Source organism: Pan paniscus, chromosome 17 (assembly GCF_029289425.2).
Source record: "Pan paniscus chromosome 17, NHGRI_mPanPan1-v2.0_pri, whole genome shotgun sequence".
NCBI lineage: Eukaryota > Metazoa > Chordata > Mammalia > Primates > Hominidae > Pan > Pan paniscus.
This window is the reverse complement of record NC_073266.2, coordinates 87217265-87238038: the sequence shown is the minus strand read 5'-3', so window position 1 is coordinate 87238038 and position 20774 is coordinate 87217265. Positions and strand designations below refer to the sequence as shown.

The following is a 20774-nucleotide window of genomic DNA, read 5'->3' as shown; positions in this document are numbered from 1 at the left end:
AAGCTTTTCCTGAGTCCCTACAATTAAATTTGGTGCCCGTTTGCCTAGACAGGACTGTTCTCCAAATGTCTCATGCTCCCCTTCATTTCCTGCACCCAGCACAATCTGGAAACCTTATCACTAGTTCCCAAGAAAGGGCTATGAACAGAAGGGACACCTGCTGAAGCCAAAGCATCTATTTTTTGATGTGAGTGTTGTCCTAATTGCCTAGGATAGTTGCCCAGAATCAGAGTGGACTAGCATGAGTGAGAGATCAGTTCCAGTTGCATAAACCACTGAGACTTTGTTCATCACTTAAGGATAAGTGATGATCCTAATACTTGATCCTAATAGTGGTACAGTGATAAATGAATAAATAGCCCTAAGATACAGGGCACTGAAATAGTGGCTGGGCCAGGGATAAAGGAAACTAGTAAGCAAGCTGGGAGAATGTTATTTAGCAGTGAGATATTCGGTAAAGCTCTTGCCTCTTAGTAGAACTTGTGATAACTTGGTAGGCCGATTTCATGTCTTAAGAGTTTCTATAAGAACTTTAAAGTAGTTTTTTCCAGTTCTGTGAAGAAAGTCATTGGTAGCTTGATGGGGATGGCATTGAATCTATAAATTACCTTGGGCAGTATGGCCATTTTCAACATATTGATTCTTCCTACCCATGAGCATGGAATGTTCTTCCATTTCTTTGTATCCTCTTTTATTTCATTGAGCAGTGGTTTGTAGTTCTCCTTGAAGAGGTCCTTCACGTCCCTTGTAAGTTGGATTCCTAGGTATTTTATTCTGTTTGAAGCAATTGTGAATGGGAGTTCACTCATGCCATCCCATTACTGGGTATATACCCAAAGGACTATAAATCATGCTGCTATAAAGACACATGCACACGTATGTTTATTGTGGCACTATTCACAATAGCAAAGACTTGGAACCCATCCAAATGTCCAACAATGATAGACTGGATTAAGAAAATGTGGCACATATACACCATGGAATACTATGCAGCCATAAAAAATGATGAGTTCATGTCCTTTGTAGGGACATGGATGAAATTGGAAATCATCATTCTCAGTAAACTATCACAAGGACAAAAAACCAAACACCGCATGTTCTCACTCATAGGTGGGAATCGAACAATGAGAACACACGGACACAGGAAGGGGAACATCACACTCTGGGGACTGTTGTGGGTGGGGGAAGGGGAGAGGGATAGCATTAGGAGATATACCTAATGCTAAATGACGAGTTAATGGGTGCAGCATAGCAGCATGGCACATGTATACATATGTAACTAACCTGCACATTGTGCACATGTACCCTAAAACTGAAAGTATAATAATAATAAAATAAAAAAAAAAAGAGTTTCTAGATTGTATGGACAAATGTGAAATTTAAAAATAAGAGGCTCTATTCTCCCTGTTGAAAATGGGCAATTGTCCTTCCTGTTTTTTAGGGCATATAACTTTAGAAAACTTTCGGTTGTAAGCACTTCCTCCTCTCTTTGAAATGTAAATAATTCTTCTGAAAACCAGATAGGTCTTTTGTCAGCTTTAAGACCCTAAAATGCCTTTCTCAAGGACTCATGAACCGTGCCTTTGACAGTAAACCTGAAGGGAGATGCACCCCCATCTCCTAGTTTCTGTAACAGAGAGGGTGCCTAACTTCAGGTGCTACTTCTCTCCAACTTGCAAAACTGTCTCTTGTCATAAAGATACAAGAAGTTTGTTTTTCCTCTGCATAAAGCCAATTAGCCAACACAAATGGTTACCCCAGTTACAAGGATGAGGCATGTGTGACAAACAGTGCTGTCAAGTTCTCTCGCTTGAGACCAGTAATTGTTTACCTTGAGAACCTGCATGTATTGAGTTGTACCTGGATGGCTATATCAAAGGGTGGTATTCTCCTTCTGTCTGCAGTTTCTTAGCAGAAATAATGGAGTGTTGTTTTTTTTTTTTAATCACATTTATGGAGAAGATTTCTGCATTGGGAGATTTTGTTTTTAATTTTATTCCTCCAACAACATCTAGGGAGAGCGGTTAGATAACAAAATGTTAACAGTGTTTGTTGACTGATAAGGTACTGAAAAGAAAGAGGCTCTTAGAAAGAAATTGAGAATTTTCAAGCAAAAATGCATTTGAAAAATTCAAAACCTTGTAAAATTGGAAAAGAGAACTCTGAGACAGATACTTAATGTTTTTAAGTGACAAAACCAAGCTAAAGCAGTCTCAAGGAAAAGAGCAGATTAAGTGTAATCTCCACAATTATTGCTAAAACCTTTCAATTAAGGTGTGTCAAGGTAAAAACAGCTCAAGGGTAGGATACCCATTATAATCTGTTAATTCTTTGCCCTGGGTCATTTTTATCTAATTAAGTGAGTGCTGCTCCTACAAAAACCTGACAAAGTCAAGGCACCTTTCAAATCAAAAGACAGTTTCGAGGGAAGAAATAAACAATCAGAGCATATCTGAGAAATAGAGCTCAAAAAACAAAAAACAAAACAAAACAAAAACAGACCAAGAAAACACTTCCTTGGTACAAGTGATTGGCACTAAATATACAAGAAATCTAGTAATATTTTGACAAAGTTTTACAGGGAAAACAGGCCGTAAATAAAAAATATTTATAACTTGTTAAGATTCAGTAACCTTCAGATCTCTACTACAACTTCTCAGGGTAGAATGTGGACTGAGAAACGTGCAACACTTCAAAGAGAACATTTTCCCAATGTCCAGTTCGAATATGGACAAGGAGGATAATGATAAAGGAAAATCCTCCTGGCGGGCCGAGGGCAGAACCAAGTGGAATAGAGGATTGGCACGTTCTTCCCAAAGAGCAGAATGAGGGCCCAGCCGCATATCCTTGTTAATTCTGGATGAAGAGCCTGAAGATATCTGGCAAGCAGCAATTCAGAATTACCAGGACCAGTGACTGTTGCCCGCTTGCCTCCCAAACTTTCCCTTGAATGGGAGTGTTTGCAGGGGCAGGCATCCCACCTCTCTTAAACCACTGTTCCTTGGGCCAGGGTGGGTAGAGGGGGAAAAAAAAGCATCTTTTTCTGGATCGTTCTTTTGGAACTATAAGAATTCATATCGGCCTAGCATGGTGGCTCACGCCTGTAATCCCAGCACTTTGGGAGGCTGAGGCAAGTGGATCACGAGGTCAGGAGATCGAGACCATCTTGGCTAACACGGTGAAACCCTGTCTCTACTAAAAATACAAAAAAAATTAGCCGGGCGTGGTGGCGGGCGCCTGTAGTCCCAGCTACTCAGGAGTCTGAGGCAGGAGAATGGAGTGAACCCAGGAGGAGGAGCTTGCAGTGAGCCGAGATCGCGCCACTGCACTCCAGCCTGGGCGACAGAGCAAGACTCCGTCTCCAAAAAAAAAAAAAAAAAAAGTCATATCTGGACCTGATGTACACACTGCTACAAATCGCCTGCAGACTCTGGACTTTGAGCTATAATCAGTGGCTTGCTGGATTGCTTTTTGGATTGTTTCCCTTAAGGAACAATTGAGTGTGTAGGAAGAAGAGAGAAAAGGGATCTTCGCTCATCAGAAGATATGACTGTGGCAGAGACAATATACTTACCAAATATTCCACATACTCCCCACTTGTCCCCTCGCAGATGTGGGGTGGGGGGGCTGTGGAGGCCACCTTCTGGGTGGTGGGCTATTAATAGAAATAACATGCGTTACCACTGTACTAAAGTATTTAAATGTTTTGTATTAGCGCAGGCTGCCATAAGAAAAACATGACACAGAGTGGGTGACTTAAGCAACGGAAATTAATTTTCTCACTCTAGAGGCTGGAGTCTGAGATCAGGGTGCCAGCATGGTTGGGTTCTGGTGAGGGCTTTCTTCCTGGTTTGGAAATGGTCACCTTCCTGAGGTCTTTCCTCTGCATGGCAGAGAAGACGGACTGAGAGGTTTCTTTCTCCTTCTTACAAAGCCACCGATCCTATCAGATTAGGACTCCACCCTTATTACTTCATTTAACTTTAATTCCATCTATAAAGGACCTATCATCTCTGGCTCTTGTCATAAAGATATAAGAAGTTTGGGGTTTAGGGTTTCAACATATGAATTTTGGGGAGAAACAATTGAGTCCATAGTATGCTTGTTGGAGAATGTTCCCACCTTCTTCCCCTGCTATGCATGGCAATGAGGTAGGTTAGCATGAAGATGTCTGAGTCACAAGATTGCAGCATCCTAGGTTTCTGAATCCAGGTGCCCTGGTGATCTGTCCAAGCCTGCATCAGGCATAGCTTGAGTGGGAAATAAATCTTTGTTGTATTGAGCTATTGAGATTTGGGGTTGACATCATTAATGTTTTTAAAATGATACAACTTAACCTATGTTCCTAATACACAACCCTCCTGGGATGTATTTTATTACAATTCCTATATTATATTGAAATCATTAGTTGATCTATCTTACCAAGTACACTATGTGCTCATTAAGGGAAGGGACTATGTGTTACCTATTTTTGTTTCTTTAGTTCTTACCATAGTGTTCAATAAATGAAATAAAATAGCCCAGAGAATAAATGAGGTTTCTGGTGCCACAAAAAGATTTAAATCATAATATCTAATTGGGTTTTAATTACAAAGTATAGAGTAGCAAAGGCCTCCATGAAAAAAATTTGCATCAGGGATGTTTTCAATGTTTTAAAATCATAGGTCTATATAAACCCTTGCTTTAATTCCAAAGAGATAATGCTAAGACAAAGTGTTTAGGAACCTAGTGCCTTTTCCTTCTGTGTGTCTAATCTGGTAAATCTCTTGCTATGATAATACCAGTCTGATTTTTTTTTTCCCCTCGGAGAGAGCATTAATTAAATGACCTAGGAAACTGTTTTTATCGAGAAATGGAGACTCTGATCTTAGTTATTGCTCAATTAACTTTAAAGTTCAATACATTTTTATTGAACCCACACATACTTTAACGTGAATTGCTTTTTACTAATTGGTCTGTAGTAATCACAATGACAGTTTTGGTCGCCTTTTAGGCTTCTTTTATTCTCATTCGGAAAGTTCCTAAACTTCATTCATAGTCATTATATCAAGAATGATTTCTGGAATCAAGAAGATAAAGTCAAGAGAGCTGTGAAGTTCTGGTTTGATCTCCTCCCATGATTTGTGAAATGTCACCACATTCACTCCTAGGTTTCTGTATCCCAGGATACCACCCCCAGCTGGCTTTATTCAAACAATGAAGCCATTCATTGATTAATTCCTTCATTCAACAGAAGCACATGTTTTTACATTTTAGTATTTCTGAAATTGGGGTATATTTTGTTATGACATCGTCTATGGAACAGCAGCCTCCAAATGATGGCTGCCAAGTGGTGGTAGTGATGTGGCTGCTGTTGCCTGTGTGTACAGGCTCAGGATTTCCTCACTTCAATTGAAGCTCTGTGCAATGTTGGCACTTCATGTCTTGTGTTTGACTATATTTTAGTTAATTGCAACTCTTCAATGTTTCAGTCAAGAAGTGTTTTAGGACCATTTGAAAGAGAAACACGAGACCTTGTTGTCTAAAAACCTACTGTGTACACCTTCTGGTAGATAAAGTTTGTACCAACAAGCATAAAAAACTTGCAGGACAGATATCAGTAGTTCAGAAGAAAATCTTAGAGTCCCAGCAGTACACTCTTTTATGAAGATATGTGTACCACTAACACTCTTGATGGCAAATCAAATGATATTAAAAAAAAAAAAAACAACCAACGCAGAAGGGCATTGATAACTCTGGGTTAGTACAGAAATGTTGGAGTCCATATGTGAGAAATTCCTTAACTAACTTAGACCTTATAGTGTATATAACATAATTCATATTTATTATGTATTAATTATATTTTTATGCTTTTGTATCATATTTAAGAACTTTCTGTTTTATCTTTTAACCACTTGGTTATGCATTAGAGAAAAGATTCTTTCTCTTTGCATCCCTGACCAATGAAGGTTTAGGAATAAATTAAGCCTACCTATGACATCACAGAATCCTTAATTGTATGACATATAACATTTGCTACCACTAACCACCTTTTCATAATAACTATATTGCAATATTTAAGTATTATTTTGCATTTCTAATTGTTAAAAATTAGTAACTGGGTTTTTCCCAGGTTTCTAAATGGAAGCAATATTATCAAAGTTAGTGAGACACATATTTTAAGCACCAATTTTCTACTAGTAAGCATCATGCTGAATATGGGTGCTTAGTTTTTGAAAAATAATTCATACAAAAGATCAGGGGCTCGCCTGAATTTTGGCCATGCAGGCATTTGCACTCATCTTGATTTTTGCTTACAATATTTATGAGGTAACATGAAGTAAAAATGTCAAGTTAGCAGTTAAATAAAGGAGTTTTGTCTTTCACAGGATAAAATTGTACATAATCATGAATCTTATCACTTCCTCTGAAGGTCTGGTATTTTTTTGTGATTATCTTGAGAAAATATGCTTGCATGGCAAATTGGTTGTTTCTACCTTTAAAATGCAAAGTTATGATCCTTATGGTAAAAGAGCAATTGCTCCGAGCTGATGTGAGACTATGAATACATCTCCTGGGCGCCATGCTGCGCTGAGGATGATTACCACGGAGAGTTTCCTGGTCCTTATTCTCCTTCTGCCCCACACTAGGTGAGTGCTCCTTGAGACTTATGGCATATAATTATAATTACGAGGGTGACTGAAGGATGCTTCTCCAGAATAAACGATGTATATCCATTCCTACTGTTCATGTCTACATGTCAGGTTTACAGCAGAATTTAACAATGCATTTGAAAAAGTGTGTCAATGAAAAAAGTATTTTGACATATCCAATTGTATTATTTTCATATGTATTATTTGTACTAATACTACTATTAGTGCATATAGTAGTATAAATAAATCGCTAAAATTTATACCAAGTGATATGCCTTGGGCAATGAGCTAATAAAACCTAGAAAGTGTTGGCCTTTGGCTTTGGTTTGCTAGCATGACTGGCCATGCCTTACCTGCCAATCTGCCCTCTAAATTGTCCCCAGTCTCATCACCAGTGACCCCATCAGTCCAGACCCAGGGAACACAATGTCCCACTTTTATTTCTCTAGATCAAGTATGGACAAGACCTTCCCCCACTGGCTCATTTTAACAACAGTGAAGTCATCTGGAATTTACAAAACAGATGCACAAAATTATGGACAATTTCTCAGTCACTAAAGAGCAAATGACACCCAAAATTCAGAGAAGGAGAAACACACAAATGAACTGTGTCCAAAGGACAGATCTCTAATCTCAAAGACAAGGAAATAAACAGAGGGAAAAAAATAGATACCAAATTCCTCTATCAAATAGAAAGATCTTAAAAAACTAATGTGGACAGGTATAAATGGAGTGAAAATTCTGAATAACCATTCTTCATGAAAGAAAATGACTTGTTATTTAAAATTTTGAGTGGAAGTCTATTGAAATGTTGTAACAGACAAAATAGTTAAATTGTTTTCCATAGAAAGAGGAAGATAGGTATATCTAGAAGGATCCAAGGGAAGGGATCCTGGAGGTAGTGCTGGTAAATGATGCAAAAACGAAAACAAAACCCCAACCCCGACAAAACCTTAACAACAACATTCAATTCATATATATATATATATGTATATATATGTAAAACTAACTGATATGGTTTGACTCTGTCCCCACCCAAATCTCATCTTGAATTGTAGCTCCCAAAATTCCCACGTGTTGTTGGAGTGACCCAGTGGGAGATAACTGAATCATGGGGGCAGTTCCTCCCATGCTGTTCTGATGGTAGTTAATAAGTCTCATGAGATCTGATGTTTTGATAAGGGGAAACCCCTTTCACTTGGCTTCATTCTCTTCTCTCGTCTGCTGCCATGTGAGATGTGTCTTTCTCCTTCTGCCATGACTGTGAGGCCTCCTTAGCCACGTGGGACTGTGAGTCCATTAAACCTCTTCCTTTGGTGAACTGCCCAGTCTTGGGTATGTCTTTATTAGCAGTGTGAAAATGGATTAATATACTACCTTTTTAAAGCCAGTAAAAAAATAAGGTGCATCATAGATTTTAGGTCAGTGAATCTCTAAAACATGTCAACTCATTTTCATAGTCATAATTTTTAAAATAGTAAACATATCTTAAAAATATTCATTTTCTTATTAGAATTTGTATTTCCCAATGGCTATCGGAATGTGATTACACTATTGCACTCTCAATATCTAGGTAGACAGAAATAGTTGAACAAGCTCATAACTACTAAGTAAACACAGGATCTAATGCTTTTCAGAGAAATCAGTGTGGTAGAGACTTTAATATTACCGTAGTGCAAAAGGGCCCCAGACTGGTAAAATTACTCCAGCTCAGGTTTTTTGTTTTTTTTTTCCCTCCTTAAAATTTTAAGAGACATGGGACCTACCCTAGCTGGCTAGATAGATATTATTAGAATGTGACATTGAGTAAATATTTAGCAGTTTTTAAGAAGAAAGTTATAAACTTAAAAATATTATATCAAATGCAATAAAACCTCACTATAATTGCCTTATAAGGCCATGAATTCATTTTAAGAATGTGATAAATCATGTACCCTGGGTGAAGACGGAAGCATTAAACATCTCCTCATATAAAATCCCCAAACCTAAGTCTTATCTTGGATGTGTGACAATACTACAATGGGGTCATAGCATAAAGACAATGATTTGGTTGGTTGTAGTTTATGTCTAAATCCGTGTTTATTAACAATGATTGTGAATCAAGCATTCATTTCAGATCCTTATGGATTCCAACCATATGCTGTGATCAAGAAAGCAGTATATTTGCCTAAAAGCAATATTTAAATGTATTTAAAACTTTAAAAAAAGATTGTTTGCTTATTAAAAAACACTCACAAAAACAATGCAAGCAAGGACATGCTGCCTTTAATTTTATGGAGGTCCTTTTGCATACAGGCACACCAAAAATATAGTATTGTAATAATCTTGCAAAACATATTACATTATTAAAATAATTACAAAACCAGTTTGAGTTTGATGGTAGTGTAAGAAACTGAAATTATTTTGAATGGGGTAATTAGCCTGCCAAAAAACTAACAGAATTGTATTCATGTTATTAAGAATCTGAAGAAATTATGTATTTGGTAACTTTTACCCTGAATGAAAACAGTGCTCACCGGGGGCAATGATGGACAGCACTCTCTTTCAGGACTCTGTTATACAGACAACTCCTGCACTTGGCTGCTGCACTAGATCTTACCTTCCTGACTCAAACGTGAACCACGTTGAGTCCCGACCGTATCTCCTCAGTGAGCTGAGAGGCCACATCACCAGTTTGACCTTGGCATTGTGGATATCCCAGAGATAGATATTTTCATGAGTGATCTGCATTGTGCATTCACCATAAATATCCAGGTTTGGCGTAGGCATAAGATACACGTTGAATCGCTCTGTGAAGAAACGAAGAATGGAGAAGGTTAAGTGAAAAGAGGTGTGACTGTCTATGGCCATACGATATTAATTTGTTTATCTACAGACTGCAGGAAACATGACCACATCCTCCCTAGGTGATAGGGATAGACATTGTAGAACATGGCATATTTCCAAATTTGTATGAGAAAAGGAGTTCATTAAAGTGTTCTGAATCATTAATTCATTCACTCACTCAACGACTTTTCATTGCATGTATTGTCTATGGTGAGCATTAAGTAGTTAAATTGTACAATGGAAAAATAAGGGCAAAAGTTAAGGGAGTCTCTGCCCAAATTGTGCTTATGGTCTGTTCCTTCACACAATCTAAGTGGATATCACAGATACGATTCCAGCGAGGGATGTCTTACTTGCTCTCCTTAGGCAAGATCTTATTTGATTTTTACCTTTGTTGATGTGAAGTATTTAATGCACCCTCAGACTGACTCACTAACTACTTAAGCACTGCAAAAATAATTTAGTTTGTATCTCAAAACAAATTGTAGTCATGGTCAAATTTAGCATATGATAATTGCAGATATTCATTACAGCCTTCCGCAGAACTTAAGACATTGCTTTGGTAAGCAAAATAAAAATACTTAACTTTTTTCATTCCTGGATATCCTATGGCTGAAAATATGATTATTAGGCAATGATTCCAAACCTTACTTTGTAACTATCTGTGTTTCTTAGAGGCTATTGCAAAGTTATGCTGCCTTTGATTCCCATTTAGATGCATTAAATAGATTTTTTTTTTTGAAAAATAAGATTAGTTTGCAAGTTCCAGGAAGTAAAAAGAACTTGGTATGCCTTACAACATACTCTATAAAGTATCCCTAGTTCCTAGCACCATATCCTTGGTTTACATTAAGTGTCCAATAAATATTTGATAACTGTATGAATAAAATACATCTATGCCATGATGAATTATGAGATGCAAGAATTGAAGAATTACAAAAAAAGTCATAAGAAAAAGTTTAAGAATTACCGGCAGATATACCTCTGTGGGTTAGGATTTAATTGTGAATAGTGCTTTAAAGTCAGTGCTGTTGAATTAATTATTTTGAGAGAAGAAATAGTGCAGCTGCAGATGGAAAATGATTGATATGTTTAGGAATGTACTATTATACATCATAACAGCATAATCTTAAATGCTACACGTTTGCTGGTACTGAGCTGAAATTGTATAATAGAAAGATTCTTCTCTCTGGCAGATATTTTACTTAGTAAGGATTCTCTGATGCCAAAAAAAAAAATATTTGAATTACAAATTAACATAACCATGATAGCTTAACATTTACTAGCCATAAAAACAATATTTATACTCATGTGTCTTGATATTTTGGACAATAGCTTATCTAATAATTCAGTCTTTTAGATTACTGACCCATGAAACTAATATGTGTATGGATTTCACATTCATTTCCTAAGAAACGACAAATTGCAATCAATTCTATGGCTGAAAGCTGAAGAAAGAACATTGCCTCATTAATTATCTGCAGTGAAAAGCCCAAATATATACATATTCCCAATAGCTTAAAATTCTTATGTGCAACCAACTGAAGTATTAACATTTAGCATTAAACACATCAGTCACATTCCCATCATAATTCACACTCCAATGGGATTAGTAGTAAATCAAAGGGGGCATGATCTCATATAAAACAATAAATGAAACTTGGACCCAAAGGGTTTACACAGGAATATAGACAATGCCCGAACATCAATCTTCTCTTCTTTGGCCAAGAAGTTTTTGATAAAGTTCAGCTCTTATATTTGGAATTAATCATATGTCAGTGGCACCTGTTGTGCATAGAGAAAATATTGTTATAGAAATGGAAAGTAAAACATTTCTTTACATTCTTTCCTTTCCATCGATTTCAGAGTCAGAATTAGCAACCGAAAACATAATTGCCAAAATGCCACTAAATAACATTTCTTCCAAAATATTGAAGTAAACATCATTAACCAGTATTATTGTTGCTTATGGCTGTATTGGCCCTTGATGTTCATGCCCATAGTTTGATAGTTAAAAACATAGAATGTTTAAAAAAAGATCTTGACATTGAGTGTCCTTCCAATGGATGGTACATGAAACATGACCTGTAACAGTGGACCCAGAAGGACCATCACATTTTCACTGAAATGTTTGTGTGCTCAAATGTTAGCAGATAGAGCTTAGGAAAAATAAGCAAGGAGAGAGTACAAGCATCACACTGGACACTGGAGAAAGCTGAAAAAAATCAAGTAAGTAAATTTAATAAGATTCACATGATATAGGGCTCTATGTATCTCTATCTCTGTCTCCATCTCTGTCTCTATCGCTATGTATATCATCAAGGCCCATGTAAAAAAAAATTAATTGGACAACTTGCCCTAAGGGAGTTTTTCCAGGGCCATCTCTAGTCAATACAAGCAGGTGAAATTTACCCGTGGTGCCCCTACCCTCTTGCCTGTCTTCTGTTTTCCCTGTCCTCACATACTTTTTTACCCAGCAACTCAAGTCAACCCTTCTTGTTGTGGTTTAGAACTCTCCAGTCTTCCTTTGGATGCTATTTCTTGCAACTTTAGAAAGACATTATACTAAGATTATATTTATATTTTCAATTTTCAAATATTCAAAATCTATTCTCTCCTAACAGCTAATTTCTAAGAATTTCAGATTCAATTAAAAAGTGAACAAATTTAATCCAGCAGAAAACTAGGCACAAAAAGATGAAGGCAGCACATTATGTTACCTAACTATACTTAACCGAATTCCGTTATAATGATGAAGGAAGCTTTCTGCCTTTTCAATGACTGTATCAGTGTATTCTCTTAGTAGCATAATACACTTTGTTTTACTGAAAAATTTGTTAAGGCTTTGCTAGAAAGACCATTTCAAAATGGAGTGGTTAAAATTGGCTCCATTAAAATGATTTTAAAAAAATGTTTATCTTTGTGAAACAATTCTATCAAGCAGGCATTTTAAATCACTCTCTAATTATGCTGCTTTTTAAATTTAAGAACCCATGTTCGGTTTTTATTTCCTATACCACTGGTTTTTCAGACTTCAGTGTGCTAAAATTACCTGGAGGCTTTGTTGAAACACAGAATGCTGGGCCCCCTCCAATCTTATCATTTCTGGTACAATAGGGCTGGGCTGGAGCCAGATAATTTACATTTTCTGTTTATTCCTAAGAGATGTTGACACTGCTGCTCTGTGGACCACACTTTGAGAACTGTTGATTTGTGAAACTCACTTTAAAATATTGCCAGGGAAGTAGCAGTATTAGAGAAATCATGAGGAATGACTTTGGAAAATGATGCCATGTACCAGCAGAACAAAAGAACACTTGCTTTTTTCAAAAGTGTTATCTAATATCTGCCCAAATAAATTAATCCCATCTCAACTGATTCATGTCTGATTTTGTAAGAAAGAGTTCTTAGGCTAATTGGAACAAAACAAGAGACAGGAGCATAGAAAGAAAGATACATGGAAGATGGTTTACAATTTATCAAGATACGTGTATTCCAACTATTTTCCCTATCAGATGATTGACAACAACAAGAAAACATTATTAAAGAAAACTAAACCCATTCCCAAATACCCAAAAGTACTGAAAAGGAAACTAATTGTCTAAATAATGATAATAATATCCTAAAACATAAATATTCTGCTAATCTGTGAAGGCTGCTGAACGTATGGAAAAACAAATTTTTGAAAAGGTTATGTAGAAACAAATACCAAATCAAAATGTATTCATTCATATAAGATTTAAAACTACAGAGTTAAAAAGTCCCAAACACATTGCCCATGAATTTGTATGTTGGTAAAATTTAGAGTCCCATATTAGCTAATATGTGAGAAAATATAATTTTATTTTAAATGGTTGAAACAAGAACCAAGGGTGGAATATTTATTAAATATTATAAATATATAATTATACTATAATAAAGTGTATAATTTTATTATAATAATATAAATATTGCATCCAACAAAGATGCTAGTATTGAATCTGCAATTATGTTTACAAGGGCATCTTTTTCACTAGGGCTGAATGATGAGGTCCAAAGGAACAGACCATGCCCAGAGAAGGCCTGAGATACAGGGGTAAGGCTGCAACTACAAGAGTCTAGACAGGGCTACAAAACAAGGCTTAGACGAATTGAATAGATCAAGGTCTGGCAAGACAGGGTGACTGTACTCAGGGAAAAGGGGCAGCAAGGCTCCAGGTGGAATGAGAGGGGACTGAATGGGTCATCAGTGCCGAGAAGAACTGAAATCTTCCCTGTCAGCCAGTGAGTTTTTAAATAGATCAATTTTTTTTTTTTTTTTTTTTTGACACGGAGTCTCGCTCTGTTGCCCAGGCTGGAGTGCAGTGGCGCGATCTCGGCTCACTGCAAGCTCCGCCTCCTGGGTCCACGCCATTCTCCTGCCTCAGCCTCCCGAGTAGCTGGGACTACAGGCGCCCGCGGCCACGCCCGGCTAATTTTTTGTATTTTCAGTAGAGACGGGGTTTCACTGTGTTAGCCAGGATGGTCTTGATCTCCTGACCTCCTGATCCGCCCTCCTCGGCCTCCTAAATTGCTGGGATTACAGGCGTGAACCACCGCGCCCGGCCTAAATAGATCTATTTTATGCAGGAACAAATCCAAGTATAGCTGTGAGTCTGAGACTGGCAGGTGGAGGTAAGTGGATCTCGCAGTTGCCTGGAGAAGCAAAGGATCAGAGATGGGGATTTCTGACAAGAAGTAACACACAGAAAACAAACGGGTGAGAAGTCCTTCAAACAACCCCTTGATAATTTCCCTTTTGTAAGAATACAGATGGAAAACTATGTTTAATGGAGAACCGTACAGGAAAACAGACATCTGTTCAGCTAAATTTCCCTTATACTATGTAGAAATATATATATAAAAAGAGGCTTTTGGAATTTATGTATTAAATAAGTGTGCATCTAGCACATGGTGAACATTTAGTGCATTGTGACTGCATACACATAAAATGCATTTTTGTATGTTAGAAGAAATTTGAAAAATGTCTACTGGAAGCCAATAGATTCTTTTTTTTTTTTTTTTCTTCAAAGAAGACTTTTTTCCACTGTATTCTATTTCTTCCTCTGCTTCAGAAGTCATGGGTTTGAAGGATGGGTCAAAAGAAAACAATGGAACATGGAACAAAGTATTATACCTAAATATTCAGAAACCAAGAGATGTATAAATATTAACTCATTAGGTTTTCCACAGAGAGGAGTTAAATCTAACAATATCTTCAGCTAAGTAAGTACATGTGAACTCCTTATACTTTTAGCTTGTCTTCCTCTTAAAAGCCAAAAATGGCTCAAAAGAAGAAACTGTACAAAAGGAAAGGCATTCTTGATTTAGATCGTTGGTGACATAATGAGTTAGGCTGTAAACAATTCCTTGTGTAAAATTGAACCTTTATCCCTCATGAGGCTTAAATATTTGTTAAAATTTATTAATTAAAATATCTAGGCATTATTAAGTTAACATAAATAAAATTAATACTTACATAAATGTATACAGTAGCTGTAAACTGGTTATATAATGATTTAAAATAGCTGTAAGTATTGGATAATTTGTTTACATATTTTTTCATTCTGCTGTAGTTTATATCCATCTATTGTTTTTCCCATAAGTGTACATAACTAGAGTCACAGGCAAAACTTGGATGGCCTGGGCCTATCTGCTCAGGCAAATGTCAACTCTAAATAGGAGAATTTCACTTCATTGTTTTTATTAACGAGTGATTCCATAAAGTTAAGACTCACTTCTATATACAATCAACTGGTCAAAATAACTTTAAAGATTTAACTGAGATTCTCTGATGGCAGGAGGCTTCAAATTTGTTTCAAAATATCATGTGATAAAAAACCCAGTATTTATGGAAGACATTGTTTAGGTTAAATCTGTTACTGTAGCTAATTCATTAAAAGACCCAGATTTAGTAGGATGCAATTTAGGAAAATGGTTTTTCTTCCAACCCTGCTCTCACACAACTATGAAATTTCCACTTCTTGCCCCTGGCGGTATCTCAGGCAGAGATTAGTGTTTAATTCACTATTGCCCATCAGGATATTGTCAACTTTATGTCTCAGATGAAATGATTGGTGTAATTGATAATTTTAGAGTCTCAAATAAATGGAAGTTTCTCCTCTTCTTTCAGGTCAAGTCCATTACTGAGAGTCCAGCAATGAGAATGAGAAAGATAGAATATGCTCTTTCCTGCTTGTTCCATCACCGTCTTTCCACGGTGACTCCCCACCGCCCCACTTTCTTTTGCTTTTGACTTTTCCAGGGTAAGAATAATGAAAAGAAAAGGGGGTAAATTCCTTCTAAATAGTTACTATTGAAAATTCTTCTTTACTTTTGAATTCTTAATGACAAGATGTATTCAAATGCTACCGCTGTCTTTGAGGCATATGGTATGTTCCTAAGAACCATCCCAACACCTCAGAAAAACCATCCCAACACCTCAGATATCTCCCCTGCTCTCTGAAGGGGAGGTGCCTTGATTAGACATGGAGCCTATTACCCTTAGCTTCTATTTTCTGCATTCCACCTTTATCATCTTTCAGCTGGAGCTCCTTCTCACAGGCAAGAGTTGTCCTGGTGTGGGTGTTTTCAAGATGAATCAAGCTCAGCTAACTATAAGGTGTGCACTTGTCCCACTGAATGTGGCAGTGTATCTTGTCCAGTTGCTGACCCATTCTCCTTGTTTGGCTATCACAAACAGCCTCAGACCCATCTTGCATCCTGACCTCAGGTTCACCATGGTGAAAACTGAAACCACCACTTCCCCAAACTCAGGTTCTTCCCCAGACTCTCTTGAACACTGCCCAGGTACCAGCTTGGGTAGCACTACTTGATTCTACAGTTCTACCGGCATGGGTGAGGTGAGAAGCCAGTCTGTCCTCCTGACAAACAACCAAATTCTACAAGTAGTTCTCTTGCCCTTCCTCTTTCATGGGGCTTGAGAGGGGTGAATATTCCCTCCTTTCTGCCCTTCTCCTATAAAACACTTTCAATGAATTATCTTTATGTCTCTCTTAACACTTCTTGGTTCTTTTCACCCACTATCCACAGCTCTGTGGCCACAATACAGAGACAACAAGAAAGTCCAATTCTATATTATTATTATTATTATTAATTTATTTATTTATTTATTTTGAGACAGAGTTTCGCTCTTGTTGCCCGGGCTGGAGTGCAATGGTACGATCTTGGCTCACTGCAACCTCCGCCTCCTGAGGCAGTGATTCTCCTCCCTCAGACTCCAGAGTAGCTGGGATTACAGTCACCTGTCACTACACCCAGCTAATTTTTGAATTTTTAGTAGAGACAGGGTGAGTTTCTCCATGTTGGACAGGCTGGTCTTGAACTCCTGGCCTCAGGTGATCTTCCTGTCTCGGCCTCCCAAAGTGCTGGGATTACAGGTGTGAGCCACCATGCCCAGCCCAATTCTATATTCTTTAACACTTTTTACATGCCAATTAAAACATGAAATTTTAGTAAGAATCCAAAACTACTAAATGGTATTTACGCAAAAGACCACAGAGACATTAGTCTAATATTAAGTGTTGATGAGTAAGTCCTCAAGAATCTGGTATTAGAAAAACTGGACTAATGCTTGGGATTTATTATTGAGTTTCATATGAATTTGGAATCTAGATTCATCCCATTGTTTAAACAGTCTGCTTTATTTTTTTCTTAATAGTTACTTGAAATGCTAAAGGAATTAAATACAGCCAGATATTACACAGAAGATGAGACATTTCAAGATCATTCTGTTCTTTATAATCTTATCTCCAAAATTTCTATAATAGACAATTATTGCAGTGGTCACTCTTCAATTCTAGCAGCTTTAGAAGCTGAACCACACTGAAAAAGCAGATGTTTACACATTTAGACCCATCCTTAGATCTGTATAATGCAATTAAACCACGAATAAACAAAACATGATTTATGCTTGTCAAAATTTGTAGAACTCTTCAGAAATTGTGACTCCATCTCCACCACAGAACTAAAACTCATCAAAATTTATTTTATTATTATGTGGAAATAGCAATAGATTTAGTTGCTAGGTGCCATCTGCTCAGTGTCGAAGATCACTGTCAATTGGAATGCTTACATTTCTTGAACAATCAGCAGTACTTTAAAAAAAAAAAATCCCACAGTATCTTTTTAAAATTCCCAGGAAATTTCTTTTTTGCTTTACAAAAATTGACTATTGCATGGATTTTATCTGTATTTCCAAGTAAAGCATGTTCATGGCAGCAAATATGGAAAATTATTTTTAAAAATTAAAAATTTAACTGTTAAACCTTAGAGATTTCTGTTATACTGTATCTTAATATACAAAAATATTCACACAATTATTATACTGAAAATATTTAACCTTGTATATTGCACTTATAAGCATTTTCAGACACTATTAAATATTTTAACGTGATAAAATTTTTAAGAAATGCATAATAGTACACTATATAGCTGTGCTATAATTTAAATTATCTGTTTAACAAATATTAAAAGTAAGCCAATTTTAATCTAATGTAAATTAAGATGCAGTAAAATAACCAATTTTTAGCTCAATTTGCTGAATAATTCAGTCCTTTTATATTGGTTCATAGAGTTTACTGTACTATATTCTTCTATATAAATTTTAGATAATTTTTAATATCTTTGATTATAAACTTACAGTGAGTACTAAAATCTGAATCACTGGAGCAAATACTATAAACTCTTATAAGAATCACACATTGCCAAATTGCTTTCCAGAAATCCCTTACCAATAAATATTCAAAATACATATAGAGTGAGTCATTATAAGTGTCTTTTGCCAGATTTATCAAACATTACATCTACTGTTTGTTTTCCTGATTGTGAGAATTCTGTATATTGGAAACTTTTCTTTAGATGTTTATGACAAATACTTCATCTCAGATTTTCATTGGTTTTGTTTACATTATTTAGAAAACAATTTTCTTTAACTTTTGTAATAAGTCCTTCATTCTTGAAAGAGTGAACTATATTGTGAAATATAATGGAATGTTCATATCTTACGTATAATGTTCTGTTAGTTTTGACAAAGGCACAGCAAGACATGTAATGCTTCTGTCCCTACAGAAAGTTATCTTACACCACTTTTCAGTTGTCCAGGCCCTCAGAACCACCACTGATCTGATTTCTAACACTCTTAGGTTAGTTTTGCTTATTCTCTACAAGGTTCTTGTGGACTGATACCCGCACATCATGACTTGATTCCATCTGTCACTTCCCTTTTTATTTTTAATTTTTTGATGGTACTTTCTTGATGAGCAATAGTTTGAGTTTTGATGAAGTTCAACATTTCTTTTTATAGTTTGTGTTTCCAGCGTTTTACATAAGAAATCTTTATATATCTCTAAGTTGCATCCATCTTAAATTGATGTTTAACTGTGGTGTGCATAGGGGTTCAGGTTCATCATTTCACACAGATATCCAGTCATTCTAGAACAACTTATTTTCAGATGTTTTACTATTCTCATTAAGATGGCTAATAAGCTTATGAAAAAGAGTATTGTCCTTGCTTTGGGAGGTTGAGGTGGGTGGATCATTTGAGGTCAAGAGTTCGAGACCAGCCTGGCCAACATGGCGAAACCCCATCTCTACTAAAAATACAAAAATAGCCGGGTGTGATGGGGGGGGTGCCTGTAATCCCAGCTGCTCGGGAGACTGACGCAGGAGAATCACTTGAACCCAGGAGGCGGAGGTTGCAGTGAGCCGAGATTGCACCACTGCACTCCAGCCTGGGCAATAGAGCGAGACTCTGACTCAAACAGCAGCAACCACCACCACCACCACCACCACAACCTATTTGTCTACATATGTGTGTGTCTATTTCTTCTGTCTGTTCTGTTCCCTGGATCTCTGTAGCCTTTGTCCTAATTGTTATCACTTATAGTAAGTGCTATAATTAGGAAAGACACCGGTTTCAACTTGGCTTTTCCTTTTCAAGATTATTTGGCTCGTGTTGGTCTTTTGCCTTCTAAATTCATCTAAAATTGACTTGTCAAGTTCTAGAAAGAAACATGTCTGGTTTACTGGGATTATGTTGGATTTACAGATCAATCTCTGAAGACTGATATCTTAATGATATTGAGTGTTCCAATCATAAAAGTGGTTTATCATTTCATTTACCTAGATCTTTTAAAACTTCTCTCAGAAATATTTAGTTTCCAGTGTGGGGGCTTGGTGTATCCTTTGCTAGTTTATCCCTCAGTATGTGATGGTTTTTCATGGGTTTATAAAAGGTATTTTAATATTTAATTTTATAATATTAATTGCATTATATGAAATATGAGTATATATTTAAAAATTTGAATACCAACTTGTTATCCTGCAACATCATTGAATTCACTTGTTAGCTATAGTTACTTTCTGGTAGAATTTTAGGGTTTTCCGAGTACACAATCTAGATTATACTTCTTTATCATTTTTTATAATTTTAGTTTATTTTCTTGTCATATTACATAGATAAAGACTTTCAGTAAAAAGTTTGATTAGAAGTAATGAGAAAGATATCTTTGCCTTTTTCCCAACCTTAGGAGAAAAACATTGAGTACTTTACTCTCAAGAATGATGTTTACTGAGGGCTTTCCAATGATGTTCTTCAGTCTGTTAGTGTCTCATTTTAGTCCTAGGTTTTGTGGGTGTGTGTTTGAGAAAGAATCTAGCTTTCACCCAGGCTGCAGTGCAGTGGCGTGATTGTGGCTCACTGCAACCTCTGCCTCTTGGGCTCAAGCAATTCTCCTGCCTCAGCCTCCTGAGTAGCTGGGATTTCAGGCGCCAGCCATCACACCTGGCTAATTTTTGTGTTGTTAGTAAAGATGGGGTTTCACCATATTGGCCAGGCTGGTCTCGAACTCCTGACTTAAAATTATGCACCTGCCTCAGCCTCCCAAAATGCTGAGATCACAGGTGTGAGCCACCGTCATGCCTGGCCTCTATTCCTAGGTTTTGGAGAGTTGATTTCATAAATGAATTTTGAATTGTATCAAATGCTTTTTACAGATGAATTATAATAATCACATAATTTTTCACCCTTCATGGATTAACATAAGGAAATATTTTGATGGATTTCTGGGATTCTTTGCATTATTGGGCTATGCCAACATCGGTCAGGGTGTATTATCTCTTTTGTATAATATTGGATTCAATTTCTTAATATTTTAAAAGTAATTTTAGGCTTAGATTCATGAAAGATATTTGTCTGAAATTTCCTTTACTTGTATAAACTTGGTCTGGTTTCGAGTATCTGGGTTAAAGTGACCTCATAAAATGAGTTGTGAAATG

General features: G+C 36.6%; 1 protein-coding gene across 2 annotated transcripts in view; it reads right to left on the bottom strand.

The window, feature by feature from the left end:
* Positions 1–20774, bottom strand: part of DOK6 (docking protein 6) — a 443254-nt gene that overhangs the window by 141883 nt on the left and 280597 nt on the right. For both annotated transcript variants that reach the window (XM_034944008.3, XM_034944006.4), the window contains exon 5: positions 9232–9421. In XM_034944008.3, the coding sequence (XP_034799899.1) occupies positions 9232–9421 (190 nt within the window). The remainder of the gene's footprint in view (positions 1–9231; positions 9422–20774) is intronic.